Genomic DNA, 19014 nt, shown 5'->3' with positions numbered 1-19014 from the left:
TGAAATTGCTTCACCGTTGGAAAAACATTCTTTAAATGTTTGGTTTTACTTTGGTTATGTTATCGCATAAATCCCACATTATACAGTATATCTCATGTTCGGGTTTTCCCCACTTGGTATATCACTAAATATTCCCTTATCTAGCTGTTGTGATACTGTAGCTAGACCTATATACGTATCTGGATCTATAATGTATTTGTTGTAAATATGGAAAATTACCGCTACTTTACATTTATTGAGGCAAATGTCTTCCGCATTCATTCTCTCTCAATTATTTTCTGAAAAGGGCATTGTTATTGAACAATTGAGCTTTGTTTAACTCCGTCGCTGCATATTCCCTTTGTTTTATTCGCCAAACTGACTTGTAGGTGAGCTCTTTGAAATGATGATTGTCTCCTCCTTGGTTTTTACAGGCTGCCAACGGCTACATCCTCTTGTTTGATGTTCTGGGAGGAGGAGAGGACAAATACCTGTATGAGCCTGTCTACCCAAAGTGAGAGAGACACACACACACACACACACACACACACACACACACACACAGACACAGTGACCAATACACAAACGTATTCATTAGGTTTTTTTATCGTTGACAATGTGGGGGCAGCAGCCTCATTCACTTACATGTGCGAAGAAATGTTCATACTTTCCAAGCAAAAAATAAAATAAAAATAAAAAAGGAGGATTTGCAAAGTTGACATTGGTGGGTCTGGTTACTGAGTTGTTGTCAGGTATACCTTTTATACTGTGGAATTTAATAAGAGAATGATAAACAGCGAAGGGATGCTCGTGCCAGCTCAGTGAGCAGATCCTGGCAGTCGCTAAAGAGGCACCCTCTCCCTAAGGCTGATCCATTTATATCCTCTAATGAAGATGAACGTTGTCACACCTCCATTAATGTCAATCCTTTATAGCCCGCGTGTGTGTATATTTAACGGACCGTTGTACCGATATACAACAGCGTTAACTGATGGACGATTGAAAACATAAAATTTAGATCACGAATGAGCAATGAAGAAAATTTAATAGGTGTCAGATTATTATTGGTAGTAAATATTATATACAATATTATATATTATATATTTATTCATATTTTATTTTGAATTTTTTTTGTAATGGCCTTTACGATTAAAGATTAAATAGAACAATGCCAACCCGTTTTAGGCCATGCAGCAAAATCGAAATGGGGAAAAAAAAAGAAGAAAAAAAAAAAGAAACTGAGCAATGAAAGATTTATTTGACATTTAGTTCTTCTGTTCTCCTAACTTGGCTCGCAGCCAGGGTCATTGTCCTTCAGATGCTGTGAAATAGGTGCTGAGTTATCTGCTTTCAGATCGGTGTTGTGGCGCGCAGTTGATGTTGTGGTCTCAAGACTTGTCTGTGCACATCTACTTGATGCCGCGCTCGTGTGTGTGTGTGTGTGTGTGTGTGTGTGTGTGTGTGTGTGTGTGTGCGTAAACGCCTGCTTGCATGTTCCTAGACAGCACGGCAGCAGGGGTCAGGCAAGCCTAAACTTGAGGCGTTTGCTCTTTTCAGCCTTTTTTGGGATTATTTAAAGAGGTCTTCCACTTGTCACACATTGCAGCCGGTAGGCAGGACTCACACTCAGTATTTTTTATATATATATTTTTTGTCCTATCTTCTTAATAAAATGTGTGTGAATACACAGAGGGAGTCCGCGTGTTAAGGTGACGCCCGGCTACAGAGAGGAGCAATGCGCCCAGGCTCTCTCTCTGGAGATGAAGAAACCTGTGGACCTGGAGGCGCCCATCACCAGGTACCCCTTTATGGCTTTATGGTCTCTTTGTGCGTCTCCACCAAAAGCCCCCGCACACCTCCTCACTTTGGATAGGAGCGTCGCAAAACCCCAAAAAGTCGTGCTGGTCTACAGAGCGGAAATTCCCTCCGTTTCTTCGTGCCCTGCAAATTCATCGATGCAACATCTCTGTTGTAAAATCCTGGCTTACCGTGTCATACCTGAAGACGGAGTGAGGGAATTCCTTTTACGAGTGTGTCACTCTCACATTGCATAATCACGCTCACTGTGCATTTGAACTAAATGTTTGTTTATTTATTTATTTATTTGTTGGAAACGAATGTCCTATGAATCATTTTGTCTGTGTTCCCTCTATATAGTTTGCTTCAACATCAAACTCCCACACATGACAGCGCTTCACCCATTGTTATATATAAATGTTGGCTTCTCTCGCTCCTCGCCGTCATCTCTGCGGTCTGACTCAACCATTGCTTTTTTCCTCAGTCGTCCTACTCGACTTCTTTGTTCGCCCGAAATACAAGCGTGCGGGCTCTCCAATTTAACTTTCAACCTTTTTATCTCTCGCTTATTCCTGTTAGTCCCGTTGTTTGCCGCCATTTGTTCCCTATAATCAATCCGTCACGTCGCCCACACTCCGTCTCCAGTATTTGAATAGGAATGCTTCACCGACGGTGAAATTGAGCACGAGGAGTTTAAATTGTCTATTCTTTTAACAGTTTGATGAGGAGTGTTCTCTTTATTCTCCCGTAGTTTGTTCCTCCCATTATCTCACATTGCCAACTGAGGTCCCAGATGTCCCATGCCCCTTACTCTGTGGAAGACAATCCTTTGCTTTGTCTCTCTTTCTCTTTCTCTCTCTCTCTCTCGCTCTTTCTCTTTCTCTCTCTCGCTCACTCTCTTTCTCTCTTTCTCTCTTTCTCTTTCTCTTTCTCTCTCTCTTTCTCTCTGGCTCTCTTTCTTTCTTTCTTGTTCTCTGTCTTGCTTTCTCTCTTTCTCCCTCTCTCCCTCTCTCCCTCGCTCTCTCTCTCTCTCTCTCTCTCTCTCTCTCTCTCTCTCTCTCTCTCTCTCTCTCTCTCTCTCTCTCTCTCTCTCTCTCTCTCTCTCTGTGTTGTTTGTTCTCTCGTACATGTGAAGGCAGCAAGGCTGGATGTGGACAGCTCTGTAGCCTCCTCACAGCTGGAGGGCAAAAAGGCTCAAGCCTCGCACAGTAAACACAACTGGACGATGACTTGGTCCTCCTGGTTGATTATTTTTTATTTTACGCTCAGTTGTTGTTGTCCTGACCCCCGTCCTAACCTGCCACTCCTCCACCTGCTGTCTCAACCACTGTATTTTTTTTTTTTTTTTTGTATTTATTTATTCATTTTTTCCTGCCCTATTCCCCCTGTCTGTTTCTTCCATCCAGCCTCCAGTCCCTCCAGGAAGACCTACTGGTGTGTACAGCGGATGGCTACCTCCACGTGCTGCACTGGGACGGTCTGGGCAACAACGGACGCAAGGCCATTAGCCTCACAACCATCCCCTTCTCACTGGATCTACAGTCTGCGAGAGGTCAGCGCACGCACACACACACACACACACACACACACACACACACACACACACACACACACACACACACACACACACACACACACACACACATGACAGCAAAGCAGAAAGTGAGCCTGGACTCTAGATAGATGCTTCAGCGGATCTGGGATCCGGATATAAAAACTCCATTCACTTGGCATTTACAGTAAGTACAGGAATATCTTAGGGAGTTTCTTCCCCCAAGCCATAAGGACTGTCAATGCTGAACTCACCAGGGGTCCTCACTAAGACACCCACACAGGCCTCACTGCACTGTATGTAGCATACTGTACTGCATACTGCATCACTGTTCTGGGTTACTGCATACTGTACTGCATACTGTATCACTGTTCTGGGTTACAGCATACTGCGCTGTATTGCTGTTCTGCTGGGTGTTACTGTATTGCTGTGCCGTACTGTATATCTCCACACACACTACTTCACTTTATTCACATGCCACTTTACTGCACATATTGTATATACATAATAGCCTGTCCCATATACATAAGTCTATTCCCTTTATTTCTATTTTGTACCCCCACTCTGTATTACTTTCTTGAGTTATTTTATTTGATTCTATATTCTATTAAGTTACTGCATTACATTTCAGGTATCAGTTCGTTTCATTTAGTTAGTCAGGTAGAAATTAGGTAGCTATTGTGTTCAGTCTAGAACATATTGTCCATAATGACTGGGTGCGTTGCAACGACATTTCACCGCATATATGTATGAACGTATGTATATGTATGTGACAAATAAACGGTCACATGCCGCAGGACAAGAAAAATCTTGAATCTTGAGTCTTAAACCTTAACAAAACACAATCATTGAAAAGGTGTGATGTTCTCCCTGGTTTTGTTATTCCAATCATAACATAATAATCATTTTCCAGAAATGCTTTTAAAAAATAAAGGATGTCAGGAAAATGTAAATTAAATCCAGCAGAATTGGAGATAGACACTTATAATAGAGAATGACGATGAGATGAACAATTTATAGTATTAGAATATAATAGATATACTTATATAACTAATAGACAATGAAACAAAGATTATATCATATTTGAATTATGAAAGATAATATTAAAAATGTATTAATTTGTTTTGCATGGAGTACTTGAAAATTAATAAGTACTCAAGAAAGTACTTGAATTTCATTTAGTAACACCAGAATGAACCCCATTAAAGAAAGTCTGAGGTATAATGCTGTGCACATATGAAATGTAGGAGATGAATCACCTCACATCCCCAAAGAGTATTGTGTCGAGTCACAGAGTTCAATATATGTTTGTGCACTCCAGTGACGTTAGAGGTTGAACCGTGCTGTGGAGCTCTTTCTTTTTGTTTTTTTTTCCTTTTTAACGAGCCAAGCATCACTCAAATAATTGCGATCGGGCAATTATCTGATAATTGCGACGGCTCTACTCGAGTCTTCAGTCCGACAGCTCGCTGATACGCAGAAGCACACTTGCACCAGTGTACACAGAGCACAGATCTTTGTGTATAATTACACAAGCAGCCACCCATTCCAAACACTTCCACCCCAATGGAGGAGAATCACCTTTAGGCTTTGTTACTCTTCAGTTGCTATTATACTGTAATTATAGTTGTCATTTTGGTCCAAATATTCCATCCTCTTAATTGCCAGCTCCAACGCAAAAGGTGTAATTCCGAGTGTATTTTGTGTAGGTGGTCCTTCCCTAGATCTGGAGGGAGTGTATATCAGGTGCATGGAGTACTGCTTGACCCTGGATGGCTTTGCGGTGGTGCTCAGTGATGGGCGGCTGGGCTTTATTACACCGCTCAGCAACACTATTACTGCAGATGTAAGGGCACACACACACACACACACACACACACACACACACACACACACACACACACACACACACACACACACACACACACTTCAAAATCCTCTAGGAATACTAGAATGTCAATACAATGTTGCAATAATGTGACTCACTATGTTATAATGTTTTGTGTAATATATGTGCAGATAATAATATATTGATTGGAATGTGCTTCGGTGCAGCTTTAAAATCAAACCAAAAAACAGGAACAGTAACATTCGACGCAAATATAAACAACCATTCAATCAAAAACACACGTTAATACATCAAAATACTCTGACTAAGGTGCTTGCATTGTACTATTATAGTAAAAAGTGCAAGTGCTTCTGCGTCACAGTTTAAAATCCAGACCCCTTCAGAGCGGAGAATGCTGTTCCTTAGGCTGGTCTCCCTGCACTTTAAACTCTATAGTGTGGTGCCCGAGGGGAGGAATTTAAAAAAGGAGCTAGCGGGGTGACATGGATCCACCTTATATGGAGGAATTAGAGGTGAGCTTAGTGTGGGGGATATTGACAAAATTAAATATTTGTGTGTGTGTGTGTGTGTGTGTGTGTGTGTGTGTGTGTGTGTGTGTGTGTGTGTGTGTGTGTGTGTGTGTGTGTGTGTGTGTGTGTGTGTGTGTGTGTGTGTGTGTGTGTGTGTGTGTGTGTGTGTGTGTGTGTGTGCGCGCGCACACACACACTTGCCTATTGTGATGCAGCGTACTCCTCTAACAGTCTTCGTCAAAGAATATTACCATATTTCATTTTGTCAGTATCCCCCACACTAAGCTCACCTCTATTTCCTCCATATAATGTGGATCCATGTCACCCCGCTAGCTCCTTTTTTTTTTTTTTTTAATTCCTCCCCTCGGGCACCACACTATAGAGTTTAAAGTGCAGGGAGACCAGCCTAAGGAACAGCATTCTCTGCTCTGAAGGGGTCTGGATTTTAAACTGTGACGCAGAAGCACTTGCACTTTTTAAACTATAATAGTACAATGCAGGCACCTTAGTCAGAGTATTTTAATGTATTAACGTGTGTTTTTGATTGAATGGTTGTTTATATTTGCGTCAAATGTTACTGATCCTGTTTTTTGGTTTGATTTTAAAGCTGCACCGAAGCACATTCCAATCAATATATTATTATCTGCTCATATATTACCAAAACATTATAACACAATGGGTCAGAGTTCATTCAGATGCACTTATAGAGTTTATATTCGATATTTTTGCAATTCACTCGTGCAATGTAAATAAAAAAAATAAAAAAGTGTGTCCGTGTCCTCGCATGACAGAATATGTGCACATTATGTGTGTGTTGTCTCTTCTCCAGCAGCTCCAAGGAGTCTGGGCAGCAGATGTATCCGATGGCACCTGTGTAGCCGTCAACAACAAGTACAGACTGATGGCCTTTGGCTGTGGCAGGTATGTTTATACATTACCGTCTGTGTCTCTGAGCGGTATTTACAGTATCTCAGCGTAAACCAGCTTTAATGTTAAAACCAACATTAAAGCTGGCGTTTAGTGTGATGATTTGTCCGTCTTCATCTATGCACAAAAAAACCTTTGTGTTATTGTCCAAAAAAATGTTAATTGTGCAATTTGCCAAATTGTTTCCTGCTACGTGCCCCACGTCTTCATCTTTGTTTTGATTTTCAGTTTCTTTATCCCTCTGCTGTTGAATATGTGACGTTCGCAGGCAATAAAAGGCGGTAAAACCGATGAGTCAACAATGTCGGTCATCTTTTTCTGAAAATACTTTTTGATACATGTTTGCGTTGTATGTCATATCATGTTTTGTTCAGCGGTGATGTAAGATAAAGAGCAATGCAAATATATGCAATATCAGTAATAGTTGTGTGTGAAATGTGTTTGTGTGTTGTGTTATGATCCATATGAACAGCTCTACACTATTAAAGACTTAACTGAATTGCGTGTGCGTGCGTTTCAGTGGCACTGTGCTGGTCTACATGATCGACACCACAACAGGGTCAATGCAGCTTTCCCACAAGCTGGAGCTCACCCCAAAACATTACCCAGGTATGTCCTGTAAGCGCTACTGCTTCATCGCCCCCTAGTGTCTGTGTCTGGAACGGACTAAATATCGGAGGCCGTCCTGAAGCGGATACATCATTTATGTTCTGTAGTCCGGGGTGGTGCGCTAACAACCCTAATTGAGATTATAGATAGAGGTTATTACCCTAATCGAATATTCTCCCGCCCCAACCATTGGTTCTTTGTGGATATCCCTGCGATTTATTCAGTCTCAATCTGTTAAACGGGTTAATGTGGCCTTGTGGTGGAAATTCCCATTGTGCTCCCGTTCATAACAATTGTGTTAAACATTGGAGATGATGGTGATGCTGTGAACAACAAACAAACAGCAGTGTATCATAAAACGGTTCTGAACGAAAAAATACTGATACACTACAGTGGAAAGGATGCTCAGCGCTGGTGCTCTATCATGAGGCTAAATGAAGTTCCATGCAAAAGACTATTAAATCCATATGTATTGGTTGTCAGTTTCTATCTATGACCACCCTTGTTCTAGTTCCCTAATGAAGAATTCCTGTAGAATGCAAAGATAAAATATGTTGCTATTATCCAGTATCGATGTTGTTTCCAAGGATGGATTGATGTGGAATATTGTTTATGGACTTTCAGTGGCATCTTATCGTCAGAAAGTTACAGATATCTCTCTCACACACACATACACACCCCGGCACAAAGACTAAATAAGGCAGTTTAGAACTCTCATAACCACTGCGCTAAATTCTGCTCGTGTTCAGACATCTACAACAAGACGGGCCCGGTCAAGCTCATCTGCTGGTCACCGGACTACAGCGTTGCCATGGTGACCTGGGAGTGTGGAGGCCTGTCACTGTGGAGCGTCTTCGGCGCTCACCTTATATGCACATTGGGAGAGGATTTTGCGTGAGTGAACACACACACACACACACACACGCCTAAATGAACACATATATAAATTACAAAAAAATGAACTTAATTTTGATTTATTTTCATTTGTCGTCTTTCTAGGTATCGTTCTGATGGTACCAAAAAGGAACCCACTAAAATCAGCTCTATGGTGAGTGAGTGTTCCCTACGTCCTTGTGGGATCTAAGAACACAATGTATTAAAAAAAAACAACCCCACAGTCAAGGAGTTTCCGGTTTGAATTTGTTTTGAATCCATCGTTCCAAGAAATGATTTTTCCCTTTCGAGACGGGGCGACACCATTTTGTCTTCGCCGATACACATATTGGAAAATCTTCTCCCGTATCTTCCGATACCAGTCCCACCCTCTGTTAAGAAACTCTTAACTCTCCTTAACTCTTTTCATTTTTCATGTTCGAAACTATAGTCTGGAAAAAAATGTATTATTTTTACACTTACAGATATTGCAGGCGACTGTTTCCCTTTTTTCACCTTCGATCCAGTATTCTGTTCTGGTGTCGGCCCGATCTGTCTGGCCATTGTGTATTATGTTTAATTTAAACTATATGAAGCATTTAATACTGCTGTACCATTATAACTGCATGTAAGGGCAAGTATAACTGTAATCCACCTATTCAAATTTTTTAACAAATTTTTTATTTTTTTTTTATATGCTGCCACCTTTTGGTTGCGTGTATGTTTTGTTAGTTTGCATCGTTACAGTTTGACTCTTACACGGACCAGAAGTGTATTTTTCCAAAACCAAACTATTAATCGCACTGAGCTATTCAACCTTGACAGCAACGTACATACACAAAAAAAAAAGATGGCAGTGTGTGTTTTTTCTCCTTACTATCGGTCATTATTAACTGTGCCCTCCTCTGCAGAGCTGGGGAGCGGAGGGCTACCACCTGTGGGTGGTTCCGAGCAAACAGGAGAGGAGGAGGGCGGAGGAGCGGCAGGAGGAAGACGGGGTGACGGCTCCTCCTCGCGCCCCCACGCTGCAAGCCGGTATCCTCCAGTTCCACTTCATCAAGAGCGCCCTCACCGTGAACCCCTGCACGGTGAGCCGGAGCGCTGGATCTCCTCGCGGGGAGGACCTGCTTCGCCTGTTTCACCCTCTCTCTTGCAGCAAAGGCTCACACATACTTCTCTCTCTCTCTCTCTCTCTCTCTCTCTCTCTCTCTCTCTCTCTCTCTCTCTCTCTCTCTCTCTCTCTCCGCTGCGCAGAGTAACCAGGAGCATGTGCTGCTGCACGGCGAGGACCGCCTCTACCTGACGTGCGGCGATCCCACGCAGGCCCACAACACCCCCGAGACGCACAGCCCCCACCCCAACGCACACATCCACCCGCGGGACAGCAGCCCGCTGCACCATCCGCCCAGCTACAACGCCTCTCTCTCTCAGGGACTCAGCACTTTACTGGGACACAAGCACTGGCATGTCGTCCAGGTAGGCGCGCACACACACACACAAGAGTTTTTGGATATGTTTAACATATTTGTGTTGTATTTGAGCTGCAAATTGGTCAACTGTGTTTTCTATAGCCCTTCATAGCAGTACAGTCTCAGCCGGCTTCGGGAGCTTCACCTTAGACATGGAAATCTGTTTTATCTCCACCGGAGCAAGAAAATTTTGGTGCCGAGTGGGCGTCATCATTAGATTTATGTTATTAATTGTATAATATGGCCTCGACATTATAATTTGCTGAACTTGCGAGTGTTCCTGGACTCCAGTATATACTATATAAACGATACACTTCACGTCTTGGTTTAGCTTTGTTATCTCTATTTAATTGGTGTCTTAATTTGGATTTTGGTGTTACAAGGCTGAACACAATAATAAATAGATAAATAATTCACCATTCCCACAATAAACAATAGGCTAAAGATTTGCCCTTTAATGTTATTTAGATGCCATAGAATCCATAATTACAATCCATCAGGTTGTTTTATCCACAAGTGCCCTTTGTGTTAACGGCCACAGACGCTCAATCTTGTTTATGCTTGTTGTTCCGTTCTTTCCCTAGATCCACAGCACATACCTAGAGAGCAACTGGCCTATCCGTGTAAGTATGGATATAACTGTCAAATATGAGAAATTGGGAAATTCTTCACTTCACCGTGTAGCTCTCCAAATCTGAGGCAGTTTGTGTCTTGTCCTCTTTCTGAAAACCTGTGCCTTTGCTTTTAAAAACAGTTTAAAATCACCGTCCGGGTGATGTGCCAATGTTGTTTGACTGCAGAATTGTGTCTGAACACTGTGGACTATCATGTTTACAAAGTAGTCTTATAAATTGTGACCAGTTTTCTGGGAAAGCATTGTTTTGTCGGCAGAAAATAAAAAGAAACTGTGTTAATATTCAGCGGCAAACTCAGTCACACAACTATACCGTTACAAACTACTGTATTTGATATTGTTGTTGTTAATCTGTGAGGGTTTTTTTTTTTCCCCCTCTCTATTCGCAGTTACATATACATAAAAGCAGTAGTAGCATTACCATTATTACTTCTACTGTTATTACTACTTCACTTTAGCGCCTGCGATGCAGATTGTGCTACTCTCTAATTTCCTTCTGTTTACATGTGTGGATATATTTTATTTCTGTTTGAATTGTTGTATCTCCCTTTTGACTGAACTCTTATCTTGTGTGCGTGGCCAGTTTGCAGCCATAGACACCGCAGGCCAGTGCATGGCTGTTGCCGGGCGGAGGGGCTTCGCACACTACTCCTTATACACCAGAAAATGGAAGCTGTTTGGAAACATCACTCAGGTGTGGACTGCTGCGGCGGAGCCTTCGTATATTTCATACGATGCAAACTGTATTGATACTATTCATATTCTTCTGATATCGTTATAGACCAGCCACATAGTTGTGATAAATTATACATTCTAGTGTGATCTTTTAAACGGAAATAAGTCTTGTTTTGGATCTCTCTGTCATGCTCTCTATACCGCAGCGTTTTATGCAACACTGCTTTTTGGACAGTAGATAAGAGTGTGTGTGTGCGTGTGCGCCTGTGTGTGTGTGTGTGCGCCTGTGTGTGTCTGTGCCTGTGTGCCTCCAGGAGCAGAACATGACCGTGACAGGGGGTCTGGCTTGGTGGAACGACTTCCTCGTGGTGGCTTGTTACAATTTCATCGACCAGCAAGAGGAGGTATTCAGTCGAGCGAATATCATTTTGCGTCACTTTGGTGACATTTGACTCCTTTCCGGTTGTGTCTGAACCCCCCCTGGTCCTCCCTGTCGGTCGCAGCTGAGGTTGTACCTGCGGTCGTCCAACCTGGACAACGCCTTCGCCTCGGTCACCAAGCTGCACTCAGACACCCTGCTGCTCAACGTCTTCAGAGACATGGTCATCTTGTTCAGAGCCGACTGCTCCATCTGCCTCTACAGCATAGAGAAAAGGAACGACGGGTGGGAAATAAGTTATTATGCCATCACTAGTGGCCAACATTTAAGATCTCATACATGTAATAGTAAATATAGGAAAGACATAATACGATTGTATGACCATATCCTGGTAATGATAATAGCTAATATTTGTTCTACACTGGATTTTGGTCTGTATGGCTAGAAACATGTCTCCAAATGTCATATATAACCCATATCTCCAGTATCACACTGTCAATAGTATTATTATAAACCCCCTTTTTTTTTTTCTCCATTGGGCAAATACAGCAGGTCTGTATGGAAAGCAGTCGTTAGAATTACTCATCACATGACCGTCATTTAATGTCTGGCACTTGCTAATATAAGATGTCAGTCTTATATTAGCGCCAATTCTAAAATTATGCATGTATTTGTTATTAGGGGTCTGGCACGATGGTTCAGAAATTTAATCTGATATCTTTAATCTTTAATCAGTGTATAGATGTATTTATTTGTTATTATTATTTGTATATTTGTTTATTTATTTATTTATTTTTATTAACCCAGCCCTAATATATACTTCTCCAAACCCTACAAGGCCGTCTTTTTGTGTGTGTGTGTGTGTGTGTGTGTGTGTGTGTGTGTGTGTGTGTGTGTGTGTGTGTGTGTGTGTGTGTGTGTGTGTGTGTGTGTGTGTGTGTGTGTGTGTGTGTGTGTGTGTGTGCGCGTGCACCTGACTCTCTAGTCCAAGCCCCTCGGCCAGCGTGGAGCTGCTTCAGGAGGTGTCCATGTCCCGCTACATCCCTCACCCGGCCCTCGTGGTCTCCGTCACTCTCACTTCTGTGCGCACTGAGACTGGCATCACCCTCAAAGCCCCGCAGCAGGTAGCGCACAGCAAACACACGCAGTACAGAGCTACGTTACGAGGAGGCGCAGATCTCGACGTTTGCTTGTTCGTCCCTCCCCAGGCCTGCATGGCGGAGAGCATCATGTTGAACCTCGCCGGCCAGTTGATCATGTTACAGAGGGACCGATCGGGACCCCAGGTACGAGATAAGGAGACCCCCTCTAACCACAAGAAGCTGGTAAGTCCAAACACTTACGCTATTTCCACAACTTTTATGCAACTTTTTTCAACAAATTGTGGTGAAATGTACAAAAGTTGTGTTTTTATGCCTTTTTTTTTTTTTTTAATCCGGTATTAATGTTACCCTCTCCCCTAGCTACCATTTTGCCCTCCGGTAGTACTCGCCCAGTGTGTGGAGAACGTGTGGACCACCTGTCGCTCCAACAGGAAGAAGCGCCACCTGCTGGAGGCCCTGTGGCTGTCCTGCGGCGAAGCCGGCATGAAAGTCTGGCTGCCGCTGTTCCCCCGGGACCACCGCAAGCCCCACTCCTTCCTCTCGCGGCGCATCATGCTGCCCTTCCACATCAACATCTACCCGCTCGCCGTGCTGTTTGAGGACGCCCTGGTGCTGGGGGCCACCAACGAGACGGTGCTGTACGACGGGCTGCAGGGACCCTCCGAGCCACTGGAGGCGCTGTTTCCCTACTGCACCGTGGAGCGAACCTCACAGATCTACCTCCACCACATCCTGAGGCAGCTGCTGGTCCGTAACCTGGGGGAGCAGGTAGGACGAGTCTTACCTCATCGGTCGGCGTGTCGCCCTGCATTGCGGCTCGGAATTTAGTGCGACAAAAATTGTAAATTATTCATTTACGCAACAAAAACACCGAGGGCAGACTCACCAAACGTTGACTCATAGTTAGATTATTGCTGCAGGAAAAAAAGGGCGGCAGCAAGAGTGAAATAGATGAGAAGCTGATCAATTACACAAAGGCCAAACAACTCTGGTGAACGCGCGTGAAACCACCTGTTTTTCTCTTTTTCAAGTGTCGATTTTCCCCCCTCCCCTCACCCTTTTCCCCCCGCAGGCCTTGCTGCTGGCCCAGTCGTGCGCCTCCCTCCCCTACTTCCCCCACGTGATGGAGCTGATGGTGCACGTGGTCCTCGAGGAGGAGGCCACGTCGCGGGAGCCGATCCCCGACCCGCTGCTGCCGACCGTGGCCAAGTTCATCACGGAGTTCCCCCTCTTCCTCCAGACCATCGTGCACTGCGCGAGGAAGACGGAGTACGCCCTGTGGAACTACCTGTTCGCCGCCGTGGGGAACCCCAAGGACCTGTTTGAGGAGTGCCTCATGGCCCAGGACCTGGACACGGCGGCCTCTTATCTCATCATCCTACAGGTACCTTAGCAGCAGGCTTCACTTTTTTTTTTTAAACTCGGGGCCGGCGTGACTCGCCGCGCCGCGAACGGTCAAAGACGGCGTCCCGCCTCCGTCTCCACCCACCCACGCCTCTGTTCCGATCTAGAACATGGAGGTTCCGGCCGTGAGCCGGCAGCACGCCACGCTGCTGTTCAACACGGCGCTGGAGCAGGGGAAGTGGGACCTCTGCAGGCACATGATTCGATTCCTCAAGGCCATCGGCTCGGGGGAGATGGAGACTCCGCCCCCGACCCCAACCACTCAGGTAAAGTCGTTCACCTTCGTCTTCATGTCGTTTTTTTTTTGTTTTTTTTTTAACTTCATTCGTTTGCCTGATTAAAATGTCGTGAACTCAACACGAAAGCTAGAGTCAAGATTATCGTAAACTAACACAAACTCCCCCCCTTTTTTTTTTTTTTTTTTCATTTAATTTTTTTTGTTCAGGAACCCAGCTCGACGGGAGGCTTTGAGTTTTTCAGGAACCGCAGCATCAGCCTGTCGCAGTCGGCGGACTGCATCGCCACCGGCAAGTTCAACCTGCAGAAGACCTTCAGCATGCCCAGCGGACCCTCCGCTAAAGGGTACGGATGTACAGACGCACACTGTTGACGCTCTGCACATAATGACAATCGCTGCCAATTTTTCACGATCAGTCCTAATATTTCAATTCATTTATAACAAATTTATGTGACTACTATTTTTCGATTGGGGGAAAAAAAAAAACGTAAACAATAACCCAGCTCTAAAGACTTGCCTCGGTCTTTAAATTTACGACTCCTCCGCCGCCTACCTGAGCTCGCTAGTGACCCCCTCCCTCCCTCCCTCCAGTCGGGACGTGGACTGCGCTGAGAACATGTACATCGACATGATGCTGTGGCGCCACGCGCGCCACCTCCTGGAGCAGGTCCGGCTGCGGGACCTGGGCTGCTTCTCCGCCCAGCTGGGCTTCGAGCTCATCGGCTGGCTGTGCCGCGAGCGGAACCGCGTGGCGCGCGTGGAGGACTTTGTCACGGCGCTGAAAAAGCTCCACAAGGACTTCCTGTGGCCCTTCCCCGTGATCCCCGTGGGCAGCCTCAACTCGCCGCTGAAGAACGGCCGCTGTCGCACGGGTGAGATAATGAATCGCACTTGAAACGTTAGATCCCATAATTAATAACTGTGGCACAGCTCACTCAAGGCTTTGCGATGGAGGTACTTACCACTCTGCTGCAGCTTCTCACTGCGCTTAAAAATGTTGAATCCGAATCTAAATGTTGAATCTTCAACATAAATAAATCAAGTAAATGGACTATCTCACAGACTGTGTTTAAGCAGTGAGGAGTTGCAGCAGAGTGGTAAGTTTTGTTTTGTTTTGTTTTTTTTTGTTCACTTGTCACATCCTCCTGGTCGTCCCCCCCCCCCCCCCAGTGCTGAGCACGCGGCTCCTCAAGTCGCAGTCGGCCGACAGCCTGTTGAACAGCGACATGGACACGGCGCCGCTTCCCGCCGCTCCCAGGAACCACGCCTGGATGGACGGCCTGGGAGCCGGGGCCAAGGACATGGACTCCGCCTCCTCCGCCCATTCCCAGCACAACACTCTCGAGACGCAGGACGCTTTCCTCTCGCCCCTCGTCGGCAAAGGTGCTGAGACTTCAGGAGTTGAAAATGTCGACAGAATTGAGGATGCCATTCAGTTCAATTATTTGAATATTATCATTTACCGAAATGTAATTATTAATAAAATATTTTAAAAATTATTTCAATTGTTTGTCTTTCCCCCCCTCCACACCTTCAGTCGACGAGTACAGCATCGGCTCGGCCACGGACCTGACGGAGACCAGCTCGGTGGTGGACGGCGACTGGATGATGGTGGACGAAAGCTCCTCCACCCTGAGCCTGAGCCAGGCCGAGCTGGAGCACATCTCCATGGAGCTTGCCAACAAGGGCCCGCACAAGTCGCAGGTGCAGCTCAGGTGAGGGGCCGCAGCAAACTTTTCCGAAACCCCCCCCCTCCCTCAGCGTGTTTGAGTTTGGATCGCTCCACGCAGCACCTCCCTCCCTCCCGCAGGTACCTGCTCCACATCTTCATGGAGGCCGGCTGCCTGGAGTGGTGCGTGGTGATCGGCCTGATCCTGCGCGAGGCCAGCGTGATCGAGCAGGTGATCGGCTGCCTGGACAGCCCCGAGGTCCCCGCCGAGACGGTGCAGAGCGTCTGCAGCGGCTTGTTGGCCGTGGACGCCTGGGCCTCCTCTGACTGGTGCGTGACACTGTCGGGTTTTAATGCGCTAGAGTGGCGGTTCTCAGCGTGGGGTCCAGGGGACACACCCCAGAGGTCCTTCAAGAGGTTCCGGGAGGTCCCCATAAAAATAATTCATATTTTAACGTCACCATTGTTTCATTTCACTGTTATCACTGTAAATATCACTCAGGCAGGTATGGAAGTTTGTACTAAATCTTATCCAAGATTACAAAATCTCCGATTGGGGTCCCACAGACCAAATGTTATGAAGTCGTGTCCGAGGTCTAATGTGTATCAGGTTGAGGGTGCCTGATGTGGAAAAGGTTGAGAAGTCACTGCACCGGGGAATCAACAAATAAATCCAGAGTGAATTAAAAGAATTCACACCTCCTTCATGTTCAACCTGCGTTTAATGCACACTATGCACAGCTGTTGTTATTACTCATGAGCTGATATCTAACTAATGTTCCTTCCTCCTGCCGTGTCTCCTCTCAGCCTGGGCTACAAGCCCTTCCTCAGCCTCATCAGGCCCCAGCTGCAGCAGCTGATGGAGACGGCCCCGGAGCAGGTCCAGCCCGAGGCCTTCCAGCCCGCCGGCCAGAGCTCCAAGCTGGGTGGCCCCGAGGGCCCGGGGGGCTCGGCCTCGCCCCGGGCCGAGGACAGCAGAGCGGCCGCCCCACTGGGCCTGGCCCTGCCCTCGTCGGAGCCCCCCGGAGGCTTCCCCAGACCCCCGCCCGAGGACGGCCCCCAGGAGGAGGCCGAGGAGCAGGGCGAGGAGGAGGGGGCCTACGACTGCACCTTGTCATGAACCCTGGAGCCCTGTGCTCCTGACCTTTGACCCCCCCCCCCGGAGGAAAAGTTGAAAGGAAGGAAGTAGTTGAATGAATCGGGTCTGACTGGAAATAAGACGTGTGTGTGTGTGTGTGTGTGCTTGTGCGTCCTGCAGGTTCTTCATTTAATCAGTATTATCCGTTCTTCGAGTCCCCACCAGAGGCTTAAGCGGCCGCCCGCGGCAGCTCCGGCAAACCTAGATGGTGAATTCAGAGCGCCAGCAGTGACGGCTCAGTTTGTAGCGGTTATCGTCCTCCCACGACCAAGATTCGGCCGACACGGCGCCGCGCATGTCGGGTTGGATCCCACGTCAGAACGCTGGGAAAAACGCTCTGTCCGCTTGGAGCGTTCGGAGCGTTCAGAGTTCTTTTTCATCGGCGCTCATGATCAATTTCCCAGCGAGCCTCGGCCGTGTTGGATGCTGGCGGCGCGAGTTAACGCGATATATAAATGCAATTATTAAGATGCACTGAAGTGTGTCCGACCCTTTGTGTTTGTGTGTACAAGCATTTCACAGCTGCATACCTCATTGTGATTTGAAACTATGCCGAGAATCATTTGGTCAATCGCGTAAAGAATAATGCAGTTTTGATTTTTTTTTGTTTTCTTTTTTTTTTTTAATCAATTATTCCCCTTTTTATATATTTAGCCCTCATTGGAAAAAACGGACGACCATACGAGTTACGTGTTATTTTTGAGAAATTATGAACCTTAATTCTGATGTAAAAAAAAAAAAAAAAAAAAAAAGGCCGGGAATTTCACAAAATGTCAGATCAAAGACTGAACAGGTTTCAAAGATCTGGTGTTTATCTAAACAGCAGGTGTGTGTGTGTGTGTGTGTGTGTGTGTGTGTGTGTGTGTGTGTGTGTGTGTGTGTGTGTGTGTGTGTGTGTGTGTGTGTGTGTGTGTGTGTGTGTGTGTGTGTGTGTGTGTGTGTGTGTCCCGGATCCCATGGACACAAGGCAAGTTTGTTTGCCCATGAAAGCACGATTGCCTTATGGTGTTTATTTTTTTTGTTCATTTTTGAAAATGTCCTCCCAAAATATATATTACCAAATCCTAAAACAACGCTTTATCGAGCTCACCCGCCGTCGTGCTCATACACCACTGACATTTCCATCTACGATCACGGGCATTCAACGCGTTCCAGCATTAATATTGTATTCCTAAAGCCATCCTAGACAATTGGTAACGTGTAATTATCATTATTACTCCCTCATGCACACTCGCCTGGTGTTAACTAGGTTCCAGCGTTTTGTGACCATGAATGCGTCCTTTGTTTTTTCCAACAAGGACTCTAAACCTGTTCAGCTCCCTTTACTCCACATATCAATATATTGAATTGCTCCTGATGACTGAGGGTTCTTACGGTTCGGTGTGTGTTTATTGTACGGGATGAAAACTTTTTTTTTTTTTTGGTGACGCGGCTCACATGAAATCTATATTTTAACGTATAAGGCATCATTATTTGTATTATTTATTGGTATTATAACTGAGTGATAAATATGGAGTTGATATCCTTGACGTATGCTCGGTTTGTCGATTTTTGGAGTAATCAAAGTAACGCTCCCCCTATACTAGCTTTCCGAGAAGTGAAAGTCTCGTCGTAAATACATCAGTATTATATCGTGCAATTGTTTGAAATGTTACTCTCAAGCTTTATTTTTTGTTCGATTTTTTAAATCTTTGATTCGCATCTTTGCTTGTATTTCTAAACTCTTTATCCGTCACTTTTTTTTTTTTTTTACACAATAGACCAAATTAAGTTTTCCCCTCCAGTGAGTGGCTTTCTTTTGGATGTGTTCAAGAAGGGTTCGGTCGCCTCCTATAAATCCTGTTTGACTCCTATGAATTCCTCACCCGATACTAAGAGGGTAAAGTGAATATGTTGCTGTTTTCCTCATACTGTTCTCCACTATTTGATCCCGTCGCTCTCCGGCCTCGTTGGGCCGCGGCTCTTTGCTCTCCACTCAAACAAGTCACAGAAGCGCCGCGGCATCGCCGTGGGGCTTTCGCGAATCGAACCGACAAAATGGTGAACCAAAGACTTTTCAGATGTTCAGAGGCCTTGTTCCAGCTGCTTGCATAGATGGATCGCTTGTGTCACAGGGGCAAACAATAAAACCTCATTCTCCCTTCGCCCGAAACATAGATGCTCAAACCCAGTATTGACATCATACAAGACAATTTCCTACGGAAATGACT

The 19014-nt window shown here is 45.5% G+C and overlaps 1 protein-coding gene across 1 annotated transcript in view; it reads left to right on the top strand.

Annotated features, from left to right (window-relative positions):
* The window catches only part of ric1 (RIC1 homolog, RAB6A GEF complex partner 1), a gene marked incomplete at its 5' end in the record, with an annotated part of 49308 nt that extends 32482 nt beyond the window's left edge, over positions 1–16826 (top strand). The window contains 25 exons of the mRNA XM_080017793.1: positions 414–493; positions 1670–1777; positions 3183–3328; positions 5038–5174; positions 6516–6607; positions 7134–7222; positions 7972–8116; positions 8222–8270; positions 9007–9183; positions 9350–9571; positions 10149–10187; positions 10782–10892; positions 11188–11277; positions 11377–11537; positions 12238–12376; positions 12461–12577; positions 12716–13123; positions 13428–13739; positions 13867–14025; positions 14205–14341; positions 14589–14869; positions 15168–15380; positions 15535–15712; positions 15808–15996; positions 16474–16826. Coding sequence (XP_079873919.1) covers positions 414–493; positions 1670–1777; positions 3183–3328; positions 5038–5174; positions 6516–6607; positions 7134–7222; positions 7972–8116; positions 8222–8270; positions 9007–9183; positions 9350–9571; positions 10149–10187; positions 10782–10892; positions 11188–11277; positions 11377–11537; positions 12238–12376; positions 12461–12577; positions 12716–13123; positions 13428–13739; positions 13867–14025; positions 14205–14341; positions 14589–14869; positions 15168–15380; positions 15535–15712; positions 15808–15996; positions 16474–16786 — 4092 coding nt within the window. The 3' untranslated portion in view covers positions 16787–16826. The remainder of the gene's footprint in view (positions 1–413; positions 494–1669; positions 1778–3182; positions 3329–5037; positions 5175–6515; positions 6608–7133; positions 7223–7971; positions 8117–8221; positions 8271–9006; positions 9184–9349; positions 9572–10148; positions 10188–10781; positions 10893–11187; positions 11278–11376; positions 11538–12237; positions 12377–12460; positions 12578–12715; positions 13124–13427; positions 13740–13866; positions 14026–14204; positions 14342–14588; positions 14870–15167; positions 15381–15534; positions 15713–15807; positions 15997–16473) is intronic.
* Between the last annotated feature and the right edge of the window lie 2188 nt (positions 16827–19014).

This window comes from Zeus faber (assembly GCF_960531495.2).
Source record: "Zeus faber genome assembly, chromosome: 17".
Classification (NCBI taxonomy): Eukaryota; Metazoa; Chordata; class Actinopteri; order Zeiformes; family Zeidae; genus Zeus; species Zeus faber.
Note: the sequence above shows the minus strand (reverse complement) of the source record. Positions and strands in the feature narration are given on the sequence as shown.